The following is a 17,595-nucleotide window of genomic DNA, read 5'->3' on the forward strand; positions in this document are numbered from 1 at the left end:
TTCCCCACACTCTCACTCTCTATCTCTAAAACCCTATATAGATTATATATATAAACGTATGAATTCGTTCTTGAGTTAGTTGATTACCGATTGCCGGGCTCACTCGATTACCGATTGAGTTGGCCCGCACTTTACTCCTGATCTACTTCGCTGTGCAAGTGACGCGAACAAAATTAATGTCCTTTTGGTAGCGAAACTACAAAACCATGTATTTGATTATATGCTTTAAACCCTATTTTTATAACACTTTAATTTGTAAGAACTGTAGCGATGAACCTACAACCCCGCATCCCTCCAGTAGCCGCCTCTTTTTCACCATTTGAAGTTTTGTCTGTTTTCGGTATGAGGTACAATTTCATTTTGTAATTTACGTGCATTTTTGTGATCTAATTTGTGTAACTATTATAAACGAAAAAAAAAAGAAATACAAAATACTTTAAGAAAACGAAACAAAAAAAAAAAAAATAAAACAAATCGAAGCAAATGAAAAAAAGAATTGATTGATTTTATGGCAACAGAATATTTTACCCTGAAAATATAATACAGTATTTTTAGTAAAAAAAACCAAAGCATCCTGGCTTGTCATTGATCCATGGGAAATCGGTGTGGGGAACTGATGGCTGGGTATCGGGAATGGGAATCTCGGCAGGCGGTGACCAGATTTTCATAGACTCGCATTCGTTTAACAACATAATTTTCTCCTAGGAAACAGTTAGTTTGCCTTGACACATACTCCGAGTAACTCCCGAAAACAAAATACAAAAAACATCAGCAGAACCGCCGATTAAGAAACCCGCTAATCCTTCCCAGGATTCTTTCAGTGCGTTTCGTCGAGTTGTGGTCGAGGATTCAAATTCAGAGGTTATATTGAAAATTATTATTTTCTATTTTCTTTTTCCTTGCTCGACCACCAACCCAATCGCATCTAATCGCAAGTAGCATTCAGTCCAGTGCAAAAGAGAGCAAAACTGACCAGATCTGGTTCGGATTATCCCCGTTTTGCCAAGGTGAGTAAGTGCCGTGTGCTCTTGGATGTCCGTATGCAGCGATTGTTACATCATATCCTAGCAGGCGTGTCGTTTGCTGTCGGTTGTAATGCATACAAATGCCTATCTGAGCTGCCGTCTCCCCGATTAGTCACTTTTTTTGTACGTTTGTAAGCTGCCGCCAGATTTCAGAGTGGCGCCACGGGGATACCGAAGCGTGGTAAGTGGGCGCCACATGCTCCTCCTCCATCCACCACTAATCGCCTGCTCCTCACCTCCAGTTGTGATCTACGTATATTTTTATATCATCATTGCTGAACCACAAAGCTCTCGACTACTTTCTAACTGAGGAACTGAATCAAAGGTGAGTTCTGTATATTGCGCTATAAAAAATGGAGTTCTGCCTATTATCCATCTAAATTGATATAAATAATGTTAGTTATCACCGACAATTATTACTTTATTTCCTTAATTTGTACGAATGCGTATGTCGTAGGACATAGCAGGACTAAAACTGTGTTTTAAGCTTCGATATATTTACATGATCCCTACAAGCTGAACTTAGGCTATCCTTAATCTCAGTGCAATAAATAAGGGGGGACTGTTTGGTGCTATAACTCCGTGGTCTCCAGTTTTCGGGCCAGGATCTGAGCATTGTTGGTCATTTTGTCGATTTGGTTGTATAGATTAAAGTGCCGGTTAAGATCATTGCTGTTGTTGAATAGTTTGGCGGTTCCCTTGAGGGTTTCGTGCATATCCTGTGTGGCCACTGCCAGAAAGTTGTCATCCAAAGAGTCATGGCCGCCAATACTATGGAGAAATACGTGTTATATATTTAAGCAAAGGAAGATTTAGTGATTTAGTGATCTATCGCACCTGCCGCTTTCTTCTGATTTGAACCACTCGTTGTCGTAACCCTTCAGCCAAATAGGATTTGATCCTTGGACACTGTGCTTGTTGGTATTTGGCACTCGAGTGGCCGGCTCCTGAGCGTTTTGCAGGGACATCGAGGAGTGGCCACCTAAATGGGATTCATATTAAATATATTAATTCATCTTGTATCCTAATCGTTACTTACGGAATATATTGACTTTAGCGGCTCTCAGCTGCCTGCGGTATCCATTCCGTTGGGAGGCGCAAAGAGCTATAGTGACTACCAGTAGAGTGGCCAGAAAGAGGTTGGTGAAAACCAGCCACACGAATAAAGGACCTCGGCTGGGTCCCGCGGTCAGGAGCTGAGCCTCTGCCGCCTGCGTGTCCAGCACGTTGAGCTCCTTGAATAGCCCATTCAGGCTTTCGATGTGCGAGTCAATCAGTTTGAGCACCTCGGATACCTCGTAAATAGAGTTATCCTCCCGCTCGACTAGATGCATGTACAGATCCGTCTTTGTCTTGTCCACCGAACCATCCTTGTTCTCATGAACCTTAATCTCATCAATGTTTACAATCGATTCTGTTATGTTGCTCAGGGTGCTAGAGTATGGAAATTACATTAGGAGATCTTATATTTTAAAATCAACTCAATACTTACTCTCTGAAGGAGTCCACTCGAGATCGCAGTTCGTCCGGCTGAAGTCTAAACACGAATCGCACCTTTTGGTCCTCTCTTAACAGGTAGATAAACACATGGGCCACATCCTTCATTCCCGAGGTGTCGTTGGCCAAAACGACGAAATCGAAATAGCCCTTCATTCCCTTTTGTGGGTCAAAGTTCAGCTGCACTTCTCCGGTTTCCTGATCGAGAAGGAAGGGAGCTTTGCGTACGTTCTCCAATCCCTCGGAAAGAGTCTGACGGATTTCACCCACTTGGTAGTATCCAATCCTTCCATTTTCTCCTTCATCTGCATCCGTAGCCTCCACTCGCATGAATTTTAAACCGAAATCAGCATTGGTCGTTATACCACCAGTAAAGATTTTCGAACGGAATCGCGGTGGATTATCGTTGATATCCAGCACTCGCACCTTCACTTTTATTACAGTGCTATCCAGTTCTGAATGGGCTGTTGCCAATCCTCCAGTTGGATCCTCCTGACTACCGTCATAGGTCTCATACGATGACATCTCGGCATCTTCTGGTCCGTATTCATTACTCTCTGTCGATCTCAATTGTCGAGAGTGTTTAAAGCGATCGTATCCGAACTGTTGGTTATGAACAATGCCTCCCAATCTGTTGTTAATCTCGATTCCCATACGACGACGTTTTTCGCCACCAGATATAGAATCATTTCCACAGTTCTCAGTGGCACGAACATAGAGCGTAAAGTTGGCAACCACCTCACGATCCAGTTCGCGATCAAGAGTCAATATATGGGTTTCGGGATCGAGGCGAAAGTATCCCGCCTCGTTTCCATTCACTATAAAGTAGCACACCTGGCTAGGCGTATCATTGGGATCGTCCAGTTCCAACTGATCCTTGTCTATGGTGTCCGGTAGCTTTATTCTTTCGGACCCCGGATCCGAGTGCTCCGTGAAGTTTACGGATATTTCGTTAATCATAAACTGCGGCTCATAGTCGTTGACATTCCGAACATAAATCGTTAGATCCAAGTCTGAACTTAACGAGGTCGGTAATCCCTGATCATAGGCTTCTATACGTATCTGTAATAGAAATTATATCATATAGTATATTCCTTTTTGTGGTTATACTTTATATTTGGACTTATAAGGAGATTTGGCCTTTACCTCGTGAATCTTCTGCTTTTCGCGGTTAAGTTGTTCCTTCAAAAATAGCTCCCCTGTACTGCCGTCTACTTCAAACATCTTGTAGCTGCCCAATGGATCGGGTTTGAGTCTGTACCTCACCAAAGCGTTCTGCCCCATATCCCCATCACTGGCGTAAGCCTGTAGTATCAGCGTTCCAACCGTCGCATTCTCCGGAATGCGAACAGTGGTGTTATGAAGTGGTCTCACAAAAACCGGAGCGTGATCATTAAAATCCGATACGCAAATATCCAAGGTGTTGTGCACAATATTGGCTGGATGGCCCATATCTCGCGTAGTTATAGTAAGGCTATAGTTTCCGTACCTATTGCGCAAACTCTTGCTGGCGAAGATTTGGGCATTCCAAGCGTCTATCTGGCGCAGCTCAAACATACCTTTAAGCACAGATACATTTAGTGATTGAAATACTTATTCTCCTTTAAATCCTTACCATCTTTGTTGCCCCGAGTGATGGCAAAGTCGAGTCTACCATTTGGCGTAGTTGGGTCATCTGCATCCTTGCCCACTATGCTTGCCACTCGTTCATGCAACTCGTGATACTCAGTGATTAAAACACAACTCATGGGCAAGTCAACCTCTGGAGGATTATCGTTCTCATCGAGTATGGAAATGCTAAAAGAGCTAAATGAAATAAATTTGACAAATGCTAAAGTTTTTATAACTTACAAAACCTGCTTGAAGGCATTCCGACTTTCTCCGGCCAGGAATCCGAATTGATAGTTATCCCAGGCCTCGATAACCAGGTTGTAGGAGTCCTTAGACTCCCTGTCCAAACGATCGGCCACCGTTAGCACCCCAGTGTCTGCATCTATGGTGAACTTTCCCTGCGAACTGATGCGATCCATCAGGAAGGTGATCTTGCCAAAGTCTCCCGAATCCGCATCTCCAGCTTGTAGAGTGGCTACTCTGGTGCCTGGAGCTGCATTTTCACTAATCGTATAGTTCTTGCTGCCACCCACAAAGTAGGGATTGTTATCGTTCTCATCCAGCACTGTTATATACACATCCACCAGTGAGGATCTGGCTGGAATTCCGGAGTCCGTGGCCCTCACACTAAAATTGAGCCACTGATGCTGCTCATGGTCAATCTTGCTGGCCACCACAATCTCCCCTGTTTGCGGATCCAGATGCATTAGAGATCGGTACGTGGGGTTACCCTCCAGAGCATAGGTTATGGTGCGATTCTTGTCCACATCTGAGGCCAGCACATTCACAATCATGGCCCCGTTGATGCTGTTCTCCGTGATCGATTGACGGTAAAAGGGAAGTCGGAACTTTGGGTTATTATCGTTTTCATCCAGCACTTGAATGCTCAGGAAACCCTCCGCGATTTGTCTGCCCTTGGCCGCAGCTAGGTCCTCCACAGTGATGGCCAGCTTAATATGCTCGACCCTTTCGCGATCCAGCAGCTTAACCACCTTGAGGGTTCCCTCGATGGAGTCCACCTCGAAGGCGCCCAAGAAGTCGTATTCGCTACTCTTCACCAGCGCCCCCTCTTCAGTTCGACCTTCGCAGTGTTCTGGGTTCAGCTTGTAGCGCAGGATGGCCTTCTGGTCCAGGTCAGTTGCCTGGATGCGATACACCGGGGTGCCCACAGGCGTGTTCTCTAAGATCTGCAATGCTGGCATTTCCTTAAGCACAGGCGGCTTATTATTCACATCCTGAATGCTAATGTTCACTGTACATGTTGTCATTAACTGGGAATTGCCCAATCCACCATCCAAAGCAATCTGTGGAAAACAATAAGAAAAGGGTTTTAATATTATACAACAAGGAATCTTATTTGAACTTACCACTGACAGAGTATAGAGCGATCTCTTGCTGTCTGTAAGATCCGGATCTAGATTGGCTCCCTGTGCCACCGATATAACTCCCGTTTCCGAGTTGATGATAAACTTATCGCTGGCACCCGTCTGTATGCGATACACCACCAGATTGTTGGGAGCTGATCCATCTCGATCTATTGCCGTTACCTGCAGCACCGAGCTCCCACCTGGCAGATCCTCGGGAACCGTTTTCGCATAGAAGCTTCGCTGGAATATCGGCGCATTGTCGTTAACATCCTGCACGTAAATTAGAACAGGAACCACAGTGGAGAGCATTGGAATGCCCGAGTCTCGTGCTCGCACCAGCAGATCGATCTCTCGAATGCTAAAGGATCCACCCGTCTGAGGATCACTTCTGCGACTGCTGCGATCCACCAGTTCCTCGAAATCAAAACTGTGCACCGGACGCAGAAGGCCACTCTGGGGATCTATAGTGAAGTTGGAGCGGTACAGACCCTCGACAATCTCGTAGGTCACCTGGCTGTTCTCCGTGCCATTGAGATCCGCATCTCTGGCCTCCAATTGCAGAGGGGTTTCGAATTCAGCCTGGTTCTCCAGCAACTTGGTCTCATATTGCCGCTGGGGAAATCTGGGTGCGTTGTCGTTCACATCCAGGATGTCCACGATTATCTGTGCGGTATTCCTGTTGCCCTGGCCAGCGTTGTCGATGGCTTCCACGGTGAGATAGTGCCGTGAAATGATTTCACGATCGAAGGCTGTTCCACCTGCCTGTTTGATGGTTATCACTCCCGTAATAGGGTCTAGATTGAGTCTTTAAAAGGATGGGAATATTAGACCTATCTTTTTATTTATTTTTTACAACTTACAAATGAGCTATTCCTCCTCTGAGGTTGATGTAGCGAATACCCATAGTTCCATAATCCCCAGAATCCACATCCACCGCCTGGACGTGGGTGATGATTGTATCCTGCTCGCTGTTTTCCAAAACGCTCGCATTATAGATGGTTTGACTAAACTCTGGGAAGTTGTCGTTTTGGTCTCGTATGAAAATCTGAACATGAGCGGAACTATAAGAAAAGATATATATATTTTAGACACTATAAGCATTTTTCACACTATAAGCTTTACCTCCATCGACTGGGCTCGTCGACCTCCCTGGCGAATATCGTAAAATTGACCTCGGTGAATTGTTCGAAATCGAGGGACTTGGAGTTCTTCACCCGCAGCATAAAGTTGGCTTCATTAACGGCCAACTCGGGCACGATCTCGAACAGATCGTTGGGCGGATCCAGAAACAAGCGGAAGGTGCCATTGTTGCCCTCATCGTGGTCGAAGACCACGTTTTGCACCTCCTCGTCGATGAAATTAAGCGGGGTATTGGTTTGGGCATTCTCGTTGACCTCGCAACGATAAACTGTTTCTCCAAATGTGGGTATTTCGTCATTTACATCGCTCACAATGACCGTCACTTCGGTGCGAACGGTTGTGGGTGCCAATTGGGTATTAGACTTGGACAGCTCGGTGGCCGAAATACGCAGGATGTGGGCTCCATTCACCTGATCACTCTGCTCCTCGCGATCCAGTTTGGTTAGCGTGTGAACTATGCCTGTGTGCGGATTAATGTCGAACAGATCGTTGGCCTCCAGGGAATAGGCTATGGGATTATTGATCCCACGATCTCCATCTATTGCTCGAACTCGCAGTACTTTTGTGCCCACTGGAGCATCCTCGGCAATTCGGGCCACTGCCTGTACTTCTACGAACTCCGGCGGCTGATCCTCCAGATCCTTTACCTTCACCAGTATGGCAGCAGTTCCCGTATTGATCGGTCCCTGATTGGCACGATCGATGGCCAGGACTCTCAACTGATACAGACTCTTTCTCTCATAGTCCAGCTCCTTTTGCAACCTCAATATGCCCTTGCCTTGGTGCGTAGCTATGGAGAACACATCGTTGTCGCCATCCAGTTCTTGCAGGTAGTAAACCACCTGGCCGTAGGCACCTTCATCCGCATCCGTGGCCTCCAGAGTGGTGACCACTCCCGGTGCACTGCCCTCCGGTATTTCAATGGCATTTTGGTAGGGCAGAAATGAGGGAACATTATCGTTTATATCCTCCACCAGGAGCAAAAAACTCTGGGTCACATAGTTGTGATCGCTGTAGTGACTGTCAGTCAGTGTTAGGACTATGGCATACTCGTCCTGCAGCTCCCGATCCAGTTCCTTGGCCAAAAAGACCTTGGCCTCGTTGCCACCCGTGTTCTCAATCCGAATGATCTCGCTATCATGCGAGTTGCGCTTGCCAAAGGTCAGCGGATCGTTGTCCGGATCGTAACCCTTTAGCGTGTATATCAGGGTTCCTAAAGAGGAAAAAATGTATTTACTATCTAAAGTCTCTTTTTGCAGATTATTTATAGGAAATAAATGTAAAGCCATTCGCAAAAAGATGATTATACATCACAAAAATTGATAAGCAAACCATTTTTAAACACGACACATTGCCATGTTTGATATCTGGTCGAATTTATATTCCGATTTTATTTTGCACAACTTCAAGATTACTATTTAAAGTATCTTTAGCTTAAAATTTTTGAGACATGACACACTACCATTCTTTTTATAGTTAAAAAGTGTACTATCTGTTAATTCGCAATTATACGGTAAGATGATTTCAATTGTGGGCTTAAAATCAGTGAAATTAAATTTTTGTAATATATTAACTGGACCTTGACTTACCCACTTTCGTTTCAGGACTCTCCTTCAGACGCAGTACAATCTCCGACTGGCCGTCGATAGCGAAACGCGGCGGTCGATTTGCGGCAACCAAGCTGATTAGTGTGGTGAGTATTATGACTTGGATGGGTATGGAGCTTATATATCTAGAGAAAGATCGCCGGCTTCGTCCTTTTAAGCGCACCTTCTTGTAGTCCATGCTGCCGATGCCATTACCATTCGACGGCGGCTGTGATTCGTTGTGCATTGTGTGTGGCGTTTTGGGGACGACACCTTTGGGGTTACTGGTTATAATGATAGTCACTACCACATGACAGGTAGAAGCGAGCGGCGGCGACACCTAGAAAATAGACGGAGTGTTACGACAGAAGCCGAGTGTGGAGTGTTAACCCATTTTCCCCACATGTCGCACGTTTTATGGGCCGTGATCTATGACCCGCCGCCGCCGGCAGTTTCGCTCGAGAAGCTAACTTAAAGTGGGGGGAATCCAGTGGAAGAATCCACTAGAGAAGTTCTTTGCCCAAAAAAAAAGAAACAAGAAGTGAATTGGGTCGTGCATTAAGAAATCCGAATGGAACTGGACTCGCAGTCTGCGTGTCTACAGGTGTTCTATATGTTGTCCGTCTGTTCTGCGTGAGAATTGGCCAGCGAATCTTTGCGAAAGTTTTATGCTCAAATTAATTAAGCGTCAGCTCTTTATTGGCTTTATACTTCAGTTGAGTTTACTGAAATGCTGGCTCAGCGCCAGCCTGGAATTCCGCTAAAGAAATTTTATGGCTGCCTTTGGGTTTTGATTGTTATTTTGGACGTGGTTTAACGACCGGAACGTTTTCTAAACTGCCCGGCAATTATTACCACTTTGGCTTATTCATGTGCCAGATTTGTCTCATTGCAAATTTCAAACAAATTGCGCTAAGTTCTCGCTCAAATGGAGTGAAAATTGAAAGTTGTCTTTGCAAGATGAAGCTATCACGAGCTTAATGAAAACCGCATTTGCGAATATTTTTAATGATGTTGCTACACTTTTGGAAAACCCTACACCCTCCCTCCAACTTCATCGGCTTATCTTTTCACAGCGGGGGGTGCGTGTGAAAAATGCATTTGTAGAGCGATGACTGCATCTGTCAAATGCAGATGCATATATGCATTATTAATGCCATTGTTCGCGGGTTCAACTCGGTTAGGCTCATTTGCAATCGGAGCCGCAGATCCGCGAGATTTGCCAACTGTGGTTCATTGATTTCGCAATTGCCGCACGGCAATTTCTTAATGGGCTGCCATCGTAAATGCCTCCGTGGACGGTAATTGATTTATGTGATTATCTGGGATGGTTAATTATTTACTAGCCAGTCAGCCACTGCAGGTTGCATCAACCTCTTTATCGCCGGGAAAAATCGCGGCAAGCAGCAAGGTCGTTAGAGAGTCGCCTCCTTAACTGATCACGGTTAAGTGATTCAAAAGTAATCACAATCTGCGCCTGATTTCGCTTTCAACACGCGCCGCATGCAACATTTTCAATGGTGCGACTGGCACTACCACAGCTTGTATCTGTATCTGCCGCATCTTCTGCTTTTGGGCGGCTGATTCTCTACATCGCCGTCCGCGGATAATTATCCATGCATCCGTGGCCAGCATGTTTGTGTAACGTCGGCAATTGGGTTGTTTGGTCAGTTGGACGATGCAGGGATTTTGGATGCTCTGCTGCCCAGGCAATTTCATGCTGCACTGCCTCAGTCGAATCGGGGTTATCATAGCTGTCGATTATTTACCCATCGCAATGAAGAGAACATGGTACATAAAAATGTATGCTTTCGTTCTGCGCACATATATTGTTCATGTGTGTTTTACAACCGTTTTTGAAACGCATTAAGCAACACCCATACGCCCTGTATGTATTTTCTAATTAGTTGAATTTATATAAATCAAATCAAAATATGGTTAAGAAATACAGGAAATGCGAGGGGAGGAAGATCCGCCAAACTTTTCATTAGCCTAATATCTGGGCTATCACTTCCCTTCAAATAGCCCATTCAAAATCGCATTTAGTTTAATTAACTCCATTAGTGGCAGACACACTCCCACTTTCTTGCTGCAAATTTTCCACACAGCTAAAACCCACTGAATTAAGGCAAATTAATAAGTTACGCCGCCTCGGCAAGATCGGCAAAATCAGTCAGGGCTCTGCTCTGCCATTTCCCCGCCGGATTTACGTAAGTGGAAAGTGGCTGAGGAGTCGCCGAAAGTCAAGCAAAACACTTGGCCCAGCCACCATGACGACGGCGCCTTTCCGCAGTTCAGATATGTAGCTCTGCGACCTGACAGATACACATGTGATGTATCTCAATCCGAAACCGAGCGAATTCCGGTGCTAATGACTCCGGTGGCAGCAGGGTTCACGCTTGGACAAGTTCTGACCCCGTCGTCCGAGTGGGCCAAAAAGTGAAATCCTTCGCGAAAATGTGTCCAACGTACGCGCGCGGTAGCCAACGTCTGTTGGCGTCGCCAATCTTGCGGCTTTTGGGCTAACCGCAAACAAACCTGGCGGCAGCTCCAAGGTAATCGCCACCGAAATGGAAATCCCAATAAACAATTTTGATTTGTCTGCCACAGCGACGAGTTCCCCGATCTCTTTCTCCGCCCCCCTTTTTCCAGCCCCGGTAATCGCCGGTTCATGACTTTCCAAGCCAGCCAGGGGCTTACTTAATTATATTAAATATGTTAAGCCCGCCTGAGAGCAACAGTCACATATGTACACTCGAAAAAATATGTGCCATTCTATGAAAAAAAGCTTGGAGTCAATATAAGTTCAGCTAATACCAAAACTAATCTCAGCGAATGTAGACTAAAAACCCTATAGATCTGGGAACTATCCAAAAATCCAAGTAATGCAAGACAAAACCGAGATGCCGTTTGATATCATACTACAACCCTTCTAAAATATATCAATATTTTTTCTCAAGTGCAGCCATGGAGATCGAGATTGGCGGGAATCGTGTTGTGACCAATGTTGCCTCCAGTTTCCGGCCCGCGAGCAAACAATCGGTCCCCTGGCGTTCAGGCGTTCCGAGTACTCCAATTTGAACACTTCCTCCCCCGTATTAGGGCCCTTTTGTCATGCCCATCGATTCCGATATGTGCGGCACTCCGACAGTCAAGTTCAACGCCAGCAGCCAACGATTGTTTGCTGGTGGCTGGCTGGCAAACAAAAGGAGCTCGAGCTGGGTTGGGTGGGGGCAGGAGAGTAGGGGAGCTGGGGAGCTGACTCCGTTGCGGTGGCATGGTTTTTGACTCATAGCCCGGGTTCAAGCGACGCCCGCATCCGTCTCACTATTCGAGCCAAGCTCCGAGACTTGGCTTAGATGTTATACTATTGTACTATGCATTCATAGCTGGTGTCGTGAGCAATTTGTCCGTTACACTCCGGCTCCTTTTCTGGCTTAAGTTTTTGCACTTTTCTATTTGCATCTGCTTTGCAAGTATTTCTACATTTCGGGGTAATTAAACAATTTATTGGACTGGCTGGTCTTGGAAGAGCAGCCAAGTCCTTGACACGAGCTATGGCCTTACTGGCAGCATTACAAGAAGAGCATAAGTCGGCCAACCCTTTGGGGTTGAACTTCAGGCTTACATGCACTCGAGGAGAGCTTGAGAGTTATGGCAAACATTTAATAATATTTTAATATTAGCTCATTAATATTTCTAAATTCATAATTATTTAATTCCATTTAATGCTATAGATAGTTGATGATTCCCTTCTTTAACATAACTAAAGGAGCAGATCTTCAAAAAGGGCTTATATCTTGGTACAATTATTTTCGCATACTTTTTGCATAAAAGGGTATATAAACTCTGGTACCAACTTTGAGCTCTCTTTCTTTCAGCAAAGTGTTTTGTTTGTTCACCCCCAACAACTGCTTGCAAGGAAGCCTCCTAACTTTCCCCCTTCAACGAAGAATAGTCGCATGCCAGGACAGGAATGCAGACCGGTTTCGCTTACTTACCCCCGTATAAAATAGATATTCCTACAGTCCGAGTATCCTTTGGCGGTCTTCTGGTGGTTGGGGGTCCTTTCCCTATAATTATCTGAAGCCAACCAACAGTGTCACACTCGAGTGTCTTTCAGCAACTACCAGAGAACTGACAAATTTCGTGGCTGACACATTTTCGAAAAGGCTTCGACGTCACTGGTAATTAGGCATAAGTCAAAGAACCCCGCAGAACACACATGGAGCACACGATGAAACCGCATAAAATAAACGTGTCGCACGCTTCGAAATTGGGCAATGCACGAACCGGAACTCGACTTTAAAGAGTGGTGTTAGTGGTAAGGGGCCTCGAAACCTGGATGGTGGTCAGATCACTTGATGACACTTAAAGCCGACAACGGAACGTGCCGTAGAACACGCAGAGTTTCGAGTTCTTGGCCAAGCGAATAAATTACGATGGAGGCTATTTTGCACTTTCGAAACCCGAAAACAGAAAACCGTTGAGTGTTTATTTCGCGGAAACCCAATTTTGAACGAAGTGTTTACCACAACAGCCGCTCGACGACTGACGTTGAGTTTGGAAAACAAGCTAACGAGACTTTGCAGCTCAACTGGAATCGAGTTATCGCCGGAATGGCATGGCAACCCTGTTGCGGGAGAGACTGATATAGCCGGGTCGCAACTAAAGAGAGAGTAACGCACCAGAGGCACGCGAGTAATTAGCCAACCGTAAATTCCACCGGCAAGTGGGCGGTGGGTGAGCTCTGTTTGTTTACAATTTGCGAGCTCGTTACTGGATCGCAAGTGCGAGCTCACTGGAAGACTGGAATGGCTTCGGAATGATGGTCAGCGGAAACCGGAAGTGCGTGCGCTTATGCAATTTTGAAGGTTACGAGCGGTTCAAACAATTGAGCTTTCCAACGCACAAACCAATTTTAGTTTGCAAACCAATTCAGTTAATAACCTCTGCAACCTGGATCTTTTTTGAATCGGTTTTCTATTAACCTAATAGTTTCAGTACTGTCACTCTAATTTGTCATTAATTTTTAGTTTTCATATTGACAGATACGTAACGTAACTATTTTTTCTAGAATAAAATATGTCCGTGAGTCGAGTGACTATGATGCGAAAGGGCCACTCCGGGGAGGTAGCACGCAAGCCCAACACTGTGGTGGTGTCGGTTCCACCGCTGGTGAAGAAGTCCAGCAAGAGCCGCTCGTTCCACTTCCGCTATCTGGAGCTGTGCCGGGCCAAGAACCTGACGCCGGTGCCGGAAATCCGCAGCAAGACGAATGCGACCACCACCTTTCTGGAGCTGTGCGGCGATAAGCTGGCGGTCAGCGATTGGCAGCTCCTAACCGAGGCGCTCCACTATGACCTCGTGCTCCAGCAGCTGGTGGTGCGCCTGCGACGCACATATCCACAAAGTAGGTGATCTTTCGTATCTTTCACTCTGTATGGAAAGTGAATTATACCATTTCGTTTATTCATTTTTTCGACAGCCAACATTGATCCCATTGACACAGAGAAACGAGCCCGTCTTTTTCGCCAGCGGCCAGTGATATATACTCGCTTTATATTCAACAGTTTGGTCCAGGCGATTGCCAACTGTGTTTCGAGCAACAAAAATCTAAGTGTGCTGAAGCTGGAGGGATTGCCGTTGCAGGATGGCTATATCGAGACCATTGCCAAGGTGCGTTGATAAGTTTTGCGGTCGGGATCACGTTTCCAAGTACACATATATCCATTCACAGGCACTGGCGGACAACGAATGCCTCGAAACAGTGAGTTTTCGTAAATCCAACATTGGCGATAAGGGCTGCGAGGTGGTGTGCAACACCGCCAAATACCTGAATCGCATCGAAGTGTTCGACCTCTCTGAATGCGGACTTACTTCCAAGGGAGCCGAGCACGTGGCCGACATGCTCAAGGTAATCCCTTAATCCCTTTAAATCTTTCCTTCTTTCTAGAAATATATCCTAGCGATTTCAGTAGTATATAGTGCATATATATAATATAATATATATATAATGCATATTTTTATTACCATCATTAATGGTTAGCTTAGCTCATACTTACATTACATGTATCTTAAGTTACATCCCCTTCTTATAACTGCGTTGTAGACTCCCCTAGTTAACCATAAAGTTTTCTTGTAACTCAGATGCAAAAGATCACCCGATTCACGGAGGGATGGGAGAAGTCCCTCCGCTACCGCAGCGTGGATGTGAACACGATTGGCGGACTGCGCACGGTTTTGTTGGCTGACAACCCGGAGATTGGCGACATGGGCATCCGGTGGATCACCGAGGTGTTGAAGGAGGATGCTTGGATAAAAAGTACGTAGAGTCCGAGTAGTGCGATCCATACAGTTCAAATACCCCACAGAAATCGACATGGAGGGCTGCGGCCTGACGGACATCGGGGCAAATCTAATTCTCGATTGCCTGGAGCTGAACACGGCCATCACGGAGTTCAGTGTGCGAAACAACGAAGGAATCAGTAAGTTCCTACAGCGGAGTATTCATGATCGTCTGGGCTGCTTACCAGAGGAGAAACAGGAGCCAGAGTATGACCTCAGTTGCGTCAACGGGCTGCAGAGCCTGCCCAAGAACAAGAAGGTCACCGTCTCCCAACTGCTGTCCCACACCAAAGCATTGGAGGAGCAGCTCTCCTTCGAGCGAACGTTGCGCAAGAAGGCCGAGAAGCTGAATGAGAAGCTTAGCCACCAGCTCATGAGACCCGACTCCAATCACATGGTTCAAGAGAAGGTCATGGAGGGAGGATCACAAGCGAACACGTCGAGGGAATATGTGGCGCGGAATGATGTTATGCCGGAAGTCATCAAAAAGTGGGCTAGCTCAATTCTCAAATTAAAGCCTATCTGATAGTATTTCTTCACAGTACCCAGAGCTACCGCCAGTCGCACTTCAACCGTCTGGTCAACAGTGCGGCCACCAGTCCAGAAGTAACTCCCCGCAGCGAGATTGTCACATTGCGCAAGGAGCAGCAGCTGCAACGGCAACCCTCTCCAATGGAGGTCAACCATCTTTCCTTGAAGCAGCAGCTCAGAAATCTGCACGAGGTGCATGAGGAGGTGGTCTTGGACGTGGAGGAAGAGGAGGAGGAGGAACAGCAGCCGGAGGAAAGCCAATCCGAATCGGAGCCGCAGAACGAGGAGCAACGGCATTACGAACAACAAATTCAGGTCCAACGCAAACAGCTCCAGGTGCGCAAGGTTCGCAGTGAGATTAAGTATGCGGAAAACAATCCCAAGGAAGCAGCCAAAAAGAATCGCGAGTCCAAGTCGGACCATGAGTTTGCCAACGAGAGAGATGTGAGTATCCACGATATAAATTTAAAAGTACTCGGAATTTATTCTAACCCATCTATCCCCAGTTCAAGCTTAATCCCTCTGTGCAATTCGAGACGGACATTGGCGACAATGTGATGGTCAATCCTGGCCAGCGATACGAGGGCGGCGCGGGTGATACGGGCTATGTCTACAACTACGAGCATGAGCAGCAGCAGCCAGTCAAGCGGGGCTACGAGCACGGCTATGTGGTGGGTGTGGGTGACGGATCCCATAGGAGACAGAGGCAATCTCAACTGGTCGAGGCTTTGGTGCAGAAACGTGTCCCAGGCGCCAGTGATGGGCATGTGGCACAGTTCGTTAGCAATCTGGAACGACAAGCGAATGCTGGTAAAACGGGGAAAAAGCGCCTTAAACCTCGGCCTGAGGACGATCTTCAGGTACCCGTCGGCGACAAGCACATGGAGTCGTATATGTCCCGCTCCGAAGAACTCTCCACAACGGACGTTACGCTGGAGAACTCAGACTACGAGACGGAGGCGACGGAATCCACGTTACTTAGTAGCTCGAAATACTCCTCCATGCATGTCTTTGTGCGGCGCAAGCAATCGGAGCCCATGTCACTCACAGAAGAAGCCGGCGGCGGAGATGCCGGCGGTGGTGGAGGATCTTGCGATTTTGGCGACCAAAATGTCATATCTCCGGGCAATGTCTACATGTCCCTGCAGCTCCAGAAGCAGCGGGAGCAGAGCGCCTAGGGGCCGCGATTTTAGGTTCCTCCATTCAAAATCCCCGCAGCCATTCGCAGCCGGAGCAGCGACACCTCAGCTGGCTGAGCCGCCGAACAGTAACAACACCACCACCACCTCCACACCCACAACAAAGCAGCCAACTCGATACGATAGGATCCCCACTGGGAGAGCTAAATTTGCAGTCATACTCCCGGGCAGTAGCAGTAGAAAAGGGAACCTGCTCCTTTTTGCACGTCCTGCCCTCTGCAAATTCAAGCTGCACCAAAAATGTACAAAAATATACTTTGGTCTTACTAATTTCCATTAAAGATTTATTATTTGTGTGCTCCCTAAGCGAGTTTGTTGGACCTTATTTTTGGATGATTAACCGCCCAAGTCAAGAAGCACATATGTATGATATTGAGCTCTCTAGATGATATCTTTTGATTTATTTAGTCCGTATATTGTGGAATTATAAAATATTTGCGTTCGGTTAAGTTTGCGTTGAATACTACTGATTAAGATAAGATTCAATTGGATCAAGTAATTTGAATGTAGTGTAGTTAAGTTAAACCCCATGGTTATTTATAAAGTGGAGGTTAGAGGGCGTGCTTAACCGCCAAATCCGTAGAGGGTGCGTCCCTGGCGCTTGAGAGCATAGACCACGTCCATGGCGGTCACGGTCTTGCGCTTGGCGTGCTCGGTGTAGGTGACAGCGTCACGGATAACGTTCTCAAGGAATACCTGTGAATTTTCCCAGCAATTAACCAGTTTTTCACCACTTTCTCTTCGTTTCGCCAAAACTTACCTTCAGCACACCGCGAGTTTCCTCGTAAATCAAGCCAGAGATACGCTTAACACCGCCGCGACGAGCCAAGCGGCGAATAGCAGGCTTGGTGATACCCTGGATGTTATCACGAAGCACCTTACGATGGCGCTTGGCGCCCCCCTTTCCCAATCCTTTGCCTCCCTTTCCACGACCAGTCATTTCTTAGTTGCTTCGTAAAATTGGCTGGAAAGAAGAGAAGACGCAATAAACTGTGAAGCGACGCCATGTTTGGTGGGGTGAAAGGTAACAGGTCATTTGACAGGTGAAAACTGTTGTTAATAAGTGTGTTTTTATACAAAAGAATGGTTACTACATATTTTCTAAATGTTTTTGCCAAAAACAAACTTTGTTGTCCGATTATCCTATTATTTACTTAATTTTCTCAGCAACAAAACTCACATCAAGAAAACTCCAGAAAATTGTTTGTGAGCGTGACCAGACTGCGCACACCTTAAAATACCTGTCGTAAAATGCTAAATGCTTGTATCTAGTATTTTGTCTGTCTTACAA

The 17,595-nt window shown here is 46.2% G+C and overlaps 3 protein-coding genes across 3 annotated transcripts; 1 reads left to right on the plus strand and 2 right to left on the minus strand.

The window, feature by feature from the left end:
• Window positions 1–1,421: 1,421 nt before the first annotated feature.
• LOC117142716 (cadherin-23) lies at window positions 1,422–12,781 on the minus strand. The gene is made up of 12 exons (XM_033306876.1): window positions 12,228–12,781; window positions 8,230–8,566; window positions 6,623–7,853; window positions 6,361–6,561; window positions 5,501–6,305; window positions 4,374–5,437; window positions 4,138–4,319; window positions 3,669–4,081; window positions 2,518–3,584; window positions 2,065–2,459; window positions 1,863–2,007; window positions 1,422–1,796 (listed from the first exon to the last, which is right to left on the minus strand). The coding sequence occupies exons 2-12, from the start codon at window positions 8,471–8,473 to the stop codon at window positions 1,598–1,600; spliced, it is 5,946 nt and encodes a 1,981-aa protein (XP_033162767.1). The 5' UTR covers window positions 8,474–8,566; window positions 12,228–12,781; the 3' UTR covers window positions 1,422–1,597.
• Window positions 8,245–16,854, plus strand: LOC117142718 (protein Cep78 homolog). The gene is made up of 8 exons (XM_033306880.1): window positions 8,245–8,333; window positions 13,304–13,639; window positions 13,715–13,905; window positions 13,967–14,143; window positions 14,377–14,551; window positions 14,601–15,063; window positions 15,117–15,549; window positions 15,612–16,854. The coding sequence occupies exons 2-8, from the start codon at window positions 13,312–13,314 to the stop codon at window positions 16,281–16,283; spliced, it is 2,439 nt and encodes an 812-aa protein (XP_033162771.1). The 5' UTR covers window positions 8,245–8,333; window positions 13,304–13,311; the 3' UTR covers window positions 16,284–16,854.
• LOC117142722 (histone H4) lies at window positions 16,677–17,582 on the minus strand. Its single transcript, XM_033306883.1, has 3 exons — window positions 17,485–17,582; window positions 17,065–17,268; window positions 16,677–17,000 (listed from the first exon to the last, which is right to left on the minus strand). Exons 2-3 carry the CDS (start codon window positions 17,242–17,244, stop codon window positions 16,869–16,871), a joined length of 312 nt encoding a protein of 103 aa, XP_033162774.1. The 5' UTR covers window positions 17,245–17,268; window positions 17,485–17,582; the 3' UTR covers window positions 16,677–16,868.
• Window positions 17,583–17,595: the final 13 nt, after the last annotated feature.

This window comes from Drosophila mauritiana, chromosome 3R (genome assembly GCF_004382145.1).
Source record: "Drosophila mauritiana strain mau12 chromosome 3R, ASM438214v1, whole genome shotgun sequence".
NCBI lineage: Eukaryota > Metazoa > Arthropoda > Insecta > Diptera > Drosophilidae > Drosophila > Drosophila mauritiana.

Bases quoted from the DNA above. Each gene is read 5' to 3' on its own strand.
- LOC117142716 (XM_033306876.1), bottom strand. From the start codon at position 8,473: ATGCACAACGAATCACAGCCGCCGTCGAATGGTAATGGCATCGGCAGC. The intron at 6,562-6,622 runs GTAAAGCTTATA...CTTTTCTTATAG, and splicing joins GACGAGCCCAGTCGATGGAG to TTCCGCTCATGTTCAGATTT. The intron at 5,438-5,500 runs GTAAGTTCAAAT...TGTTTTCCACAG, and splicing joins CGCTCTATACTCTGTCAGTG to ATTGCTTTGGATGGTGGATT.
- LOC117142718 (XM_033306880.1), top strand. From the start codon at position 13,312: ATGTCCGTGAGTCGAGTGACTATGATGCGAAAGGGCCACTCCGGGGAG. The intron at 13,640-13,714 runs GTAGGTGATCTT...TTTTTTCGACAG, and splicing joins GCGACGCACATATCCACAAA to CCAACATTGATCCCATTGAC. The intron at 14,144-14,376 runs GTAATCCCTTAA...CTTGTAACTCAG, and splicing joins ACGTGGCCGACATGCTCAAG to ATGCAAAAGATCACCCGATT.
- LOC117142722 (XM_033306883.1), bottom strand. From the start codon at position 17,244: ATGACTGGTCGTGGAAAGGGAGGCAAAGGATTGGGAAAGGGGGGCGCC. The intron at 17,001-17,064 runs GTAAGTTTTGGC...GAAAATTCACAG, and splicing joins AAACTCGCGGTGTGCTGAAG to GTATTCCTTGAGAACGTTAT.